This window comes from Ascaphus truei, chromosome 12 (assembly GCF_040206685.1).
Source record: "Ascaphus truei isolate aAscTru1 chromosome 12, aAscTru1.hap1, whole genome shotgun sequence".
Taxonomy (NCBI): domain Eukaryota; kingdom Metazoa; phylum Chordata; class Amphibia; order Anura; family Ascaphidae; genus Ascaphus; species Ascaphus truei.
This window is the reverse complement of record NC_134494.1, coordinates 18,308,805-18,321,091: the sequence shown is the minus strand read 5'-3', so window position 1 is coordinate 18,321,091 and position 12,287 is coordinate 18,308,805. Positions and strand designations below refer to the sequence as shown.

General features: G+C 44.9%; 1 protein-coding gene across 4 annotated transcripts in view; it reads right to left on the bottom strand.

Annotated features, from left to right (window-relative positions):
- Positions 1 to 11,363, bottom strand: part of AP2A2 (adaptor related protein complex 2 subunit alpha 2) — a 57,442-nt gene extending 46,079 nt beyond the window's left edge. Inside the window, exon 1 of one of the 4 annotated variants that reach the window (XM_075566865.1) lies at positions 11,016 to 11,363. In XM_075566865.1, the coding sequence (XP_075422980.1) occupies positions 11,016 to 11,082 (67 nt within the window). In that variant the 5' untranslated portion in view covers positions 11,083 to 11,363. The remainder of the gene's footprint in view (positions 1 to 11,015) is intronic. The other 3 variants (XM_075566866.1, XM_075566867.1, XM_075566868.1) reach the window with 3 other exon arrangements.
- Positions 11,364 to 12,287: the final 924 nt, after the last annotated feature.

Below are 12,287 nucleotides of genomic sequence, written 5' to 3'. Positions count from 1 at the left end.
TATTATCCAAGTTTATTTAAGATGGCTGGGGTGGATTGCGTCCTGGTGAACCACGTCCATAAACCAATTCACGGCAACGCACTGTAACTACCTCAAAAGCAAGAGAGACTCTGGCCTATGAAGTGTGCTGCTCCCAGCACTGGGCAAAAAAAAATAATGTGTGTGCCCCCCCAAATCTGGCCCTCCCACTGCAGTGACAGGGGAGACCAATGGCACACTGAGCCTTTCCCTCTCACCACAGATGGACAGAGGCACCTGTAATGTGAAATCTATTCCTTCCACAGCTGGCGATATCTAAACCCAAATGTAAGTTCTGCAAGCACGCGTGTGTACAGAACTGTGCCAATTCAAAATAAAGCAAATATAATTGATACCACAGCATGTAATAAGGAGTGCGGTCTTGCTGTTGATATTGTCCAACGTTGACGTGTGTGGGCCTAGATCCCTGATAGAAATTGGTTCCAGCATTCTGTCTGCATCTAGATTATGATCTCAGTAAGGTAATGCTGCGGGGGAGGACAGTGTAATCGCATTTGCTGCACTCCCGCGGCTCTTTTACGCTGATGCAATTATGACGAGAGGCAAGTTTCCGATTCTGTCATTTTCTTCTGTATAATGTTCATTAGAGGATGGCAGCAGGACAGACATGTTAGCAGAGCTACACACACACACAAAATAAAAATTAATAAACAGCAGTTTTCCTGCCTGCAAATGGACAAGCCACAACGCAGAGGAGTACGTAGTACATAAACTGATATCCTACATAACGGAAGTATCACTATACACTTACAAAGCAAAACCTACGGTACATAGAATCCAGTGGATTATTGGTAAAGTCAATAATATTGATTATAATACTTATATTGGTAAAGTCATATTGGAGCTGAAATACAGAGAAATAGAAAGCAATTGCCCATGCCTTTACGTGACCTTTTTTTTTTTTATCCTAGTTTCATATGGTTGCTTTTAGCCCCAGATAAATACTGATGTGAAATTAGGTTTTCAGTCATTTTACCAGTGTGAATTTGCTGGGAAATGCTTCCTAATTAGAAACGTAGAATGTGACGGCAAATAAGAACCACTTGGCCCACCAAGTCTGACCATACCTCTATCTGCTGTAAAGCCTCAGACCCTATTATATGATCCCTGGCTTCCTTTCACACTTAGGATAGCCTTATGTCTATCCCAAGCATGTTCGAATTCCCCTTACTTTATTAGCCACTCCCACCTCTGTTGGGAAACTATTCCCCTGCCCTTTGTGAAGATGTCCTTTCCCCTTAGCCTGCCACCCATCATCTTCAGAACATGACCTTTAGTCATACCCCTTCTTTCTCTGAAAAATGCTTTTCTCCAGTTACTACTTTGTTGAAACCCCTTCATGTATTTGAAAGTTTCAAATCATATCCCCCATCCAACCTGCATATATTAAGGACTTTGTCTTTCCTGGTAATTAGCTCAAATCACTATATTTGGCATCACTGCAGCATTCTAACCTCATTTATATCCGAACCCTTCATGCACCCCAAATGAAAGCAGCTAAAAGTTGTGGGTTCTGCTGGGTTTTTTTTTGCTGTTTTGGGCATCCTACAGAAACTCCAGTTAAATATCACAAATAACATTTTACCAATAAAAAGTGGTTGTTTTTGTATATAGACAAAACCACTGGTCTAAGGAAAGACGAGAACCGGAAAAAATATTTGTATATACGCACTTTTTTTTAATGTAAGTAATGACCAAGTTGTAATTCTACCAGCTGATCTAATTAGTGGAAGGCTCTGAGAGTCAATCAGTGAATACAGGGGACTGTGAAGATCCCTTCTGTCATGATAATATCATGAGATATTATGTAGGTAGTCCATTTGGTGCTTGAGGGGGTTAATGAGCTACACTTGTTTTAGCAAAATACAAAATGCTGGGCTTGAAACAGGTCAGGACTGTTTCTTTGGTCTACTATGAACTTCAAAGGGACTTACTTTAGGCAGGGGTCCATCCTGGATAGCCCACTCAAAGGTGTCAACTGCTTTAACCAAGTTCTATAGACCTGGCCTGGGCAGAGGAGCTTCAAAGCATCGTGCAGAAGGGGTGGGCTTATGCTGGTGCCATGAGGAAAGAATGTATTTAAGACTGGGCATTCTTTTTGAACATCAGATCTCACCAGAGGCATGCTTGGAACAAAGCACGTGAGACCTCCTGTTCTGAGCCTGTGGCGTCTGGGGAAAATCCATAGCATTTGTTAAAGTATAGGATTTTCGGTTTTACCCTTTTATTTTAAGAAGCTGTTCTGCCTTTTATTGCAACTGCAGGTTTTTTGTAATACCTTTTCTGCAATCTAAGCACTGTATTTTTATATATATTAAAACATTTAATAAGTAATGCTTTGGGAACTGAATGAACGGATTGCACGCTCTGGGGATAGTAATTACGATTCAGGCACATTTAGCTACAACTGATTTTGGTGTGTGAAAGTGCATAGTTTATTCTATAATAAACAGGGACCTTGGGCCCTTGTAAATATTGATTGGACATCTTATTTGCATACCCCAGGTGGTGGCAGTGGATGGTTATGATTTGCAATTGAGTAGGGGTTAATATTAACTCACTGATTCCTTGCGGATGAGACTGGTGGCTAGAGTAGTCATGTGCATTAACCCTGGTTGCATGTCTAAGTCACGTTCTCACTTGTGTGCTGTTCGTGGCAATGGTATATTGGGACGGATTGAGGAGAGATAACTTATTTGAGGGACCTTTGCAAAGGTGAAGAGTAGGGCAGCCTGTGAGCTGGATATGAATCCTTGATCCTGTAGAGAAGATATTGTCCATTTGACAGACCTTTGCGGAGGTGAAAAGTGGGAGCGCTTGCGAGCGCCAGTATTAACCCTTGTCCGTATGCAGGTCGCATGCTATCTGGGTGTCGTATGTGACACCTAATGGGGGAGATCTATATATCTGACCGTCAATATAGCGCTGTACAGAACATTTTCCAGGCACAATTAGCCCCTCCAGAAGAGCTGACAATCCAATTTGGTGCCTGAGGCACAGGCAGGGGGATTGATGTGCTAAAGGTGATAAGGAGGTCTGACACTGGGATTCAAACCAGCTTCACCTAGGGTTGAAAGATAAACAAATGCCCACGATAACATTGTTAAATCATTTATGCGATAAATGCCCCGTAAAAAACTCAAATGTAAAGTCATCAAAATGTCTCTTAATCTCTTTTTCTCCCCAAGTTTGTCTGAGAGACATTAGGAAGGGATTAAGAGCCATTGGGAGTAAGAAGGGGGTTTAAGAGCCATTGGGGGTCGGGGGGAAGGAAGGGGTGTATGAGATACTGGGGGGGGCAGGGTAGAGGGGGGGGGAAACCATTTGGAGTAGAGGATGGCGTTGAGAGGGAGGGAGATTACCAGCAGGATTGCTGTGAGATTGTGTGTAAATGGTTAAGTGCTGCAGCTGTCACAGAACTCCTGCCTCCGCCTCCTCCCCTCTCTGCAGAAGCGGCTGGAACACTGGAACGGAGGCGGCAGGGGTTGGAGTCTGAAGCTCCGGACACGCTTCAGCCTAATACTGCGCTTATAGTGCCGGTGACGCAACAGAGACGTCACGCTTTGGTCGCTGGAAAAATCAAATTGACTTCCAGCGATCGCGACCGCTCCGTCGCGTCAATTCTACTAAAAGCGCACGTGCGCGCCGGCAAAACATTTGCTTTGCCGCGACGTCAGGTCGCCGGCACTATAAGCACAGCCTTAGGCAGACAGTAATACCGCGGTAATAGATAATGGTAAGTACCGAGTTACCGGCCATCCTCATTATCCCGGTATTACTCGGTATATTGCCCAAACCTAGCTTCACCCCCTCCACAGGCAGTGACATTACCACACAGCTACTCCTTCACCTATTCATTCAATGGGTACAGGACCCAAAAACCAAGTACGTTACCTACTTAACAGGCATAGATGGAAGTTTTAGGAATCCCGTTACCACAACTCCAATATATATTTGGTTTTACTAAGGTTTTATAAAACTCCAAATTCTAGTGTTAGTTGAGTTAGTAAAGCTATTGGTACATAGAATAACAATGTAAACATTGCCAGTTTATTTGTTTTTAATCTGCACCGTATATTTTCAGAATCTTAGCCTAAAAGTGCATCTGTGCGTAGGTTACGGGCTATGCACTTCTTGGACCCTGGTTGTACTAAAAAGCTGTGTAATACTGCAGTTATAGTCTTATAGGGATCCATGTTAAAATGGATAAGAAGCAAAAGGCGACATTTTGTGCATTTGCATCTCATTACCCAGAATCCCTGGCTGCAGCGGAAGCATTGCATGCTAAGAGATAATGGAGGCCTTCCAGACACATGAATGTGCTCACAAGCGATATTTTTATTTCCTAAAAGAGCGTGAAATATTGCATAGTTGCCTGAACTACTGCAATGAAAGTAACGTAAGCAGATGGTCCATGGGACTCAGGACCACTTCACAAGTCACATTTAGCCTGAGCTAGAAGAGCCCTGCAGTGAAGCATTACTGAGGATGTGTTCTCTCTGTGCTGGAATGCTGCAAAGCACTGAATACTGTATATCCCTCTGTGGGGACATTACTATAACAACAGGAATGCAGATGCTAAAGGTCAGGATTGGGAAAGGGATGGGGGGTGGAAGAGAGAGAGAAGAAGCAGAAAGGATATTGGGGGGGGGTGAAGGAGGTAGGTAAGCAGATGTAAATGCCAGGGCTTTCTGGGTAATGTGTCAAGAATTCAACCTGCCTTGTCTGACATTTGTAACCCCTTCACTGCCAGAGAGGGCTGCAACAGGGTTAATATTAGGTTCTCAGTTTTAACATGGATTTTGGTACCAAATTAATAAATAAACCCCAAGCTGAGAAAAGCAGCGAGTTTGGCTCAGATAAAAATCGGTCACAATGGCAGTGATATTGAAGAGGCCCTGTCAAAAATAATTTTGCATCAGTATTTCTCCCATATTAAAAGCAGCAATTTCCTTTCAGTCATTATTTTTTTTTTATTTTTTTTTTTTTTAACAATCCCACTTCGTTTTTATTTTTATTCTGTAGCTAAACTCTGGAGATATCACTTGCTGGAAACTTGCCTCAGTGGGAGGTTAATAAATGCCTCTGGCGTTTATATATTTATTACGGTTATTAGGTTGCTGTGGTAACTGCCGACGCCAGAGAAATAATAAACAGGGGGAAACTCGGCAAAAATGAAGCCAGTAAAGCAATGAAATGTTACAAATATAATCCGCACAACATGAGCCATCACTTTAGGACATCAGCTCTGAGTTTTCTGTGCATGAATCAAAATAGCACTCCGGCGTTTACAATTTTAAGCGATGGGAGTGTGGAAATCTACGCATATACAGATCTGCACTAGGAGCCTCAGGTGAGCGGTGCAGTCTTCCATACAGGCATACCCCGGTTTAAGGACACTCACTTTAAGTACACTCGCGAGTAAGTACATATCGCTCAATAGGAAAACGGCAGCTCACGCATGCGCCTGTCAGCACGTCCTGAACAGCAATACCGGCTCCCTACCTGTACCGAAGCTGTGCGCAAGCGGGGAGACTATAGAGCCTGTTACAAATGCGTTATTTACATCAGTTATGCACATATATGACGATTGCAGTACAGTACATGCACCGATAAGTGGGGAAAAGGTAGTGCTTCACTTTAAGTACATTTTCGCTTTACATACATGCTCCGGTCCCATTGCGTACGTTAATGCGGGGTATGCCTGTATTGAACTGGGCACCAGAATTTTGGGGTAGAGGGAGAGATTGTCACCTTATAGACTATGGGGATATTGCTTTAAAAAAAAAAAAAAAAACAACACATTATTTCCCCTAATCTAATTAGACACGGAATGTTCAAATGTGCTCATTTCATAGCTCTCCAAACCAAATTATTTATGAAGGAGAGCTACAGCCCACAGCGTCACATACTAACACAGATAGTAGGGACGTATGGACCATTAAGTCTGTTGCTGCCACACGACGTACCATAAACAGGTGTGGCCAAATCGAGACCTCAATTGCCACCAACCAGTCAGGTTTTAAAAGGACAGCAGAGCTGCAGCACAGGTGGCTCAATCTGTGGCTCAGTTATTATAACAACATCACCTGCGCTGAAGCAGGGATTTACTTAAAACCTGACCTATTGGTGGCTCTCGAGGACTGGAGTTGGCCGCTCCTGCACTATAATAAAACAAAGAATCCATTACGTGAAGATAAACGCATTGCTGGCAGCTTAACCTCTGAAGGGGTTAAGCGGGGCGGGTCAGGCAGCCATACTGTATACATTAAGTCCACATGCAGTTCAATATCAGTGGTGTCTGTTTTCATAAGCCTCTGTGCTCTGCCTCCCATCTGATCTGTTGTAAAGTAGGACATGTTGTGCTTTGCTATCTGTGATCGGGCTGGCTCCGTCACGGTAGACCAGCTTGGCACCTTGACGGAGTATGCAGTCGGGTGAAAGCGCTCACCCGTGCAACGCCATCTCTTTGTTTCACTTATTTTGTAACGTAATTGTAGGCCTCGAAGGCCAACGGCAAAAAAAGGATTATCTTCCAATGGAGCCCTCTTACCGTACCATACTCCTTCCCCACAGTAGAGGTTATTCCATATCTAAGTGAGGCTAAAGGGTGCTGGGTTGACGCCAAAGAAACATTGGAACTGTAATTAATATAACAGGGTTCAACAACGCACAGGAGGGGGAAGCATATTCCAAAGAAAGAGGAGTGCTAGAATAAGAGGTCATTCTGGAGGGGGCAGGCTAAGGGGATGTGTGAGGAAGAACTTTTTCAACTCAAAGAGTTGTGGATCCATGGGATAGCCTCCCAACAGAAGTGGCAGGAGCTAATACAATAAGGGAACGATAACATGCTTGGGAATGGTATAGACAGAAAGCGATCTTAAATCCGAAATCCAAGGACCAAAAAGGGGTCGATAGGAAAATGGGCCAAGTGGTTCTTATCTGCTGGCAAACGTGATGTCCATTACTGACGGAATCCGAAAATGTTTTCTGTGTTTTTATTTTTTTTCTTCCACCAAGCGCTGCCAGTGTACAAAGCACCAACCCAGCGGAGCCTGCAGTTTATTTCCTGAGACACCAGGAGATGAAGTAATGACCGGAATAAAAAAAGGGGACCCTGTCACCGAGATCCGAAACCGCGTTCACCCACCTCAGAGACAGTGACGTTTCTTTTACAGACCACTGCTTAATGGGAAGGCTCTTGGCGTGCGCTAGTGCATTATTGAAAGTAGCTGTTTAATGAGCAATTTCAGAAAGCTGATGCAAAAGTAATTCCCAGGTTTCCCTGCATCTCCTGTTGAGCACAGCTTGCTCTTTCTACCCATTGTGGTTAAGGTCAAAACCAGAGGAAGGGTGTGGAATGCAGAGAATTCCTTCACAATCAATCATGCCTTTCCTGACCAACAGTAAATACATAGCACCTCCCCTATACACAACATCATCTATAGAGCCACAGGACGAAAATCGCCATGTTTGTGTTCTAATACACCAAAATTAAGTCACTGAAATAAATGCTTCAATCAACACCTCACAAAAAAAATATCTTTTTTTCTTTTTCTTGTCAACATCGGAGGTTAAAAAAAAAAAAAAAAAAAAAACAGGCAGATTTTGCCCACCATATGCAAGTTGACAAAATGTAAGAAAGGGAGGGAGAAGTGATATCCAATTTCACTACCTCCCACACCACTGTTGTTCTCATTCCAGGAGGACACCTGCAACACTCCATGCCAAAAAAAAAAAAAAAATCAATCTGTTTATACACATGAGCCCTGAAATGCTGCAGAAGCATCTCTGCTGCAATCTGTGAGGGAGTTTCTATCTTCCAGATCATAAGCACCATGAGATTATAACATGCCGGTTTCAATGCGTTTTGGAGGTACAGTATGGTGATTAAAAGATCACTCGGGGGTTTCCTTGGCCGGGAAAAATGACGACTTAGGCCGCGCTTATAGTCCTTGCTACGGCGATGGCGTCATCCATCGCAGCAGCAATTTTTGCTGATCGTGTTCGAGACAAGAGACGGCGACTCGGTCACTACTATAGGCGCACGCGACAAATTAAATAAATTTGTTTTGACGCAACGTCACTTCGCCGGGACTATAAACGTGGCCTTAGGCAGCCAGTTACTAAACGAAATTCCAAATCTAACGCATATTTGTTATACATGACCGCTGCTTTCAACAACAACTTTATTGATTTTGCATTTCAGGGTGCATTCCCCTTACATAAATCACTTAACTAACGACTATATAAAAAAAAAGGGTGGGGGGGTAAGAGAAAGAACGAGCAGCCGGTATTGCCACTTTATACATCTCTGGGATCAGACAGCGAATCATACATACACAAGGAAACTACGCTGCATCAAATATGATCTTACTTGGGTGTATTTCCATTTTGGAGTGAGAACCTCCAGGAAATATTCTTTCAACTGAAACAAGCTTGGGATGCATTAAAGGGCCTTATGTGCTGAGGGGTTACATGTGTGTAATCTGGGATTAGCGCACGCTTCACAAGTCAAATTATTTTGTATTGGTGAAACTCCTTGTCATGCCGTTATGCACACAGCACCTGAGGGCATATTGACCCAAATGTGCAACTATTTCCATGCTGTATTCCTCGCATCTGAGGAATCCACCTGAGGCAGACTCAACTGGGGTGTGAGAACAACAAGCAAAAGGCTGCAAATATTGCATTTCCCCATTAAGTGTGTGTTTAGGATGTTAAAAAAAAGAGATTGTAAATGTGATTTCTAGAGGGAAAAATATTTTTTGAAACGTTGACAGAGAAAAGAATACCTGCATATCCAAAGGGGTTCAAACAAATACTGTAATACACTACGGGGAGGTGCTAGAACTGAGGGGAAATGTTGATAATGTAACCATGGACAAATTCTGCACAATTTCTCCCTGGTTTAATTTATACCCATCTCTCTCCTATTCCAAAAAAATGTATATATAATCAAGGTAGCTTCTTACTTTTGATACATTTAATCATTAGTCAAAGACAACCTTGACACTGGATTTATGAAGATAGATGAATAGAAATGTATCACATTTCTCCGATTATAATATATGCTTTGCTTAACTCAGCGGTGCGCAAACTGGGGGGCGCGATAATTTGCAGGGGGGCACAGGCTGTTACAGAGGCCCCGCGCCCTCTTCCCCCAGGCATTTAATTTAATGCTTGGGGAGGCGCGAGGCCCCTATAACCTCACTTACCTACTGGCAGCCGGGTCTTCGGCAACACGTCGCCATGGCAACATGGCGGGGTCATGTGACGTCACGTGCGCGGGTCAAATGACGCGGTGGGGTCACGTGACACACGTCATTTGAAGCCGTGCCATCAAGGGGAGGGGGGCTGCAAACGCTGCGGCAAGCAGGAAGGGGGCCGCAGTTGAAAAAGTTTGCGCAGCGCTGGCTTAACTCGTTCCCTATAACCGCTCCCTATAACTCCTCCTATCGCTCCATATAACCCCTCACTATAACTCCTCCTACTGCTCCATATAACCTCTCCCTATAACAACTCCTATTGCTCCACATAACTGCTCTCTCTAATTCCCATTAGTTTATAGAACAAAATAAGCAGAGCAAATATACCTTGACAGAGATGCAAAATGTCAATGTCAAATTAAGGGGAGTATTACATTTTATTTTCAGCGCTCGCATTTCTGTTCAATGTCTAATTGTAGTCCTAGACGAAAGAAAAAGCCTGGCCTCATTTTATTTTCACATCTACATAAAAAGCGGACTAAAAGCAGAAAAAAAAAAAGGTCCTCACATAGCATCAATTCCCACTGTACAGATGTAGAAGGCGTTACCGCTCCAGTAACTTGATAACGTGTGTTAACGCCGACTATTGAAATCATTGGCTAAGGAGGTAACGCATTTGTTATTTAGCGCATTATTCTGCATTAACAGCGGTCAGAACATCTGCTACATCTGTACATTGAATAAACATCAGCATCAACTTCACTGCAAATGTGTCCTTTCGAAAGCTTGATACAATGCAGTCCTCACATTGTAATCTAGTCTATGTACTTGTGTGTGTTGAGCCTATGGCCCTGCACTGTAATATTATGCCCTATATTGCACAATACGCTCAAACATGGTGCATTCTGATGTAATACTATGTACATTGTGTTAGCACAGCTGGCTGCGAACAGCACAACACAGTCCTGGTTCCAAAGAGCTTGCAATCAAATGTCATCTGATACAAAGTAAAGCCCCCTCCACTATATTTGCCCCCATCACACAGCTAAACCGCCCCTCTCCATCATTTTTGCCTGTTGGCACCCAGTAAATACCTGTCTGCCTACTGACACCCGTTTCCTTAGAACAGACCTCCTATATAATATTTGCCCTTGGCACACAATAACTGCCCTCCAGGTGCACAATAATCACCCCCTCTACATGACATTGTAACTGTCTCCCTCAAACACATCTGGTCCTTCAAATATCATCAGTGCCCTGTAATTGCCGTCTGTATAATATTTGCCCTCTTAAGCACAGTATCTGCCCCTCACATACGCCCGCCCTGTACAAAATAAATGCCCCTTATACATTTGTAACCACTATAAAACCGTCAGCTAATTACAACCATTGCCCCCCGTTACACAAATTGCCCCTTCGCCCGAATTACTTCCCTACCAGCATCCTCAATTTGCCCCTTTATAGTTTCTGACCCCTCAACATGCACCTTACACAATAATTGCCCCCCTGATTAATGATGCTCAGTAATATGCCGCATTTGCCTTCTCCCCCCCCCCCCCCGCAATTCCCCCCTGTATTCTGTATCTCCCCCTTCACACACAGCAATTGCCCCCTGCCCATTACACTGCCTTGCATTCACCCATCTATTGCCCTATGCCATTGATATCAGGTTTCCTGTACACAACAATTACCCCCCTGGCACGCATTAATTGACCCCTGGCACGCATTAATTACCCCCTGGCACGCATTAATTGCCCGGTTACTCACAGTTCCTGATATCCGATATGAACACGGCCAGGCCCCGCATCCCGTCCCCCTTGGACACGGCCGGCATCTTCCTCACACCCGAGGGGGCGACGCCCGGAACACCCGAAAAAAACCCGAGGACAACCTGTACAGCCCAGCAGCAGCCGCCGAGTCCGGGGTCCTGCGTGTACACAACCCCAGCGTTTGTCTCCCCGGCTGTGTGTATGTGTGTAACGTATGAATGTGTGTGTCTCCGGGCCCGGTGCGGCCGCGTCTCCCCCCTCTCTCTCCGGGCCCGGATCCCGGGAGCGCGCGCTGTGACTGGGAGAAGCGCGCGCCGTGACTGGGAGGGGCGCCGAAGGAGGGAGTGCGCGCGCAGCAGGTACAGGCTACAGCGGCTCCCTAGCAGGTACAGAGTGCGGGTTGTGACACAGGAGGGGAGAGATAGCACGCGCACTATGACACAGGAGAAAGATAGGGCGCGCGCGCGCGCTGTGATACAAGACAGGAGAGCGCGCGCGCACATAGGGGGAGTGCACGCGCTATGACACAGGAGATAGCTCGCGCGCACTCACGGGGAAAGAGTGCGCGCGCTGTGAGCTATAGATATATTGTACAATGATTTATTGCAGATGATGTTTTCCCCGCCCCCCCCCCCCCATTTATCCATATTTGCTCAGATTTTGTGGCCTACGTATTACAATATCCATTGTGGTCTCCAGCATTATTGGACCCCACCTCCAGTCCAACTAAAGAGTGGTTTATGGAGGATCATTATGAGAGGTCCTATGCATCAAGATCATAATACGGTTCTAGTGCTAAAAAGTAGTACCACCGTTTATAAACTGCGCATCGCATGTATGAAGGGCGTAATGCGATGTGATGTATCATTTGAAATTAAGGCTGCGTTCCCGCTGGCGCTGACCGCGCTCATGCTTGAGAGCGGTGACATCACCAGCTCTCCAAACATGAGCGCCAGGTGTCCTTTGTATTTTGCAAGCGCGTGCAGGGGGGCATTGGTGGCTTTTTGAGCGCTTCAAACTCTCACCGTGGACGCAGGCTAATGTGGATGTGTGGCATCATGTTATCCCTTTGAGTGCCCTGTGACATAGTAGCTACGTGCCTCCGCCTACCCCCCCAAATGCTAATTTGCTTAGGTGCTCTGGCCCCACCGCCTTTCCGGCACTCAACTGGTTAAATACCTGATTGTTACCATTTAAATGAAAACAGAATGATATGTATGTAGCCCCCTTTCCCCCTGTGTCAGGGTGACTATGTGTGTTGCTATACCTG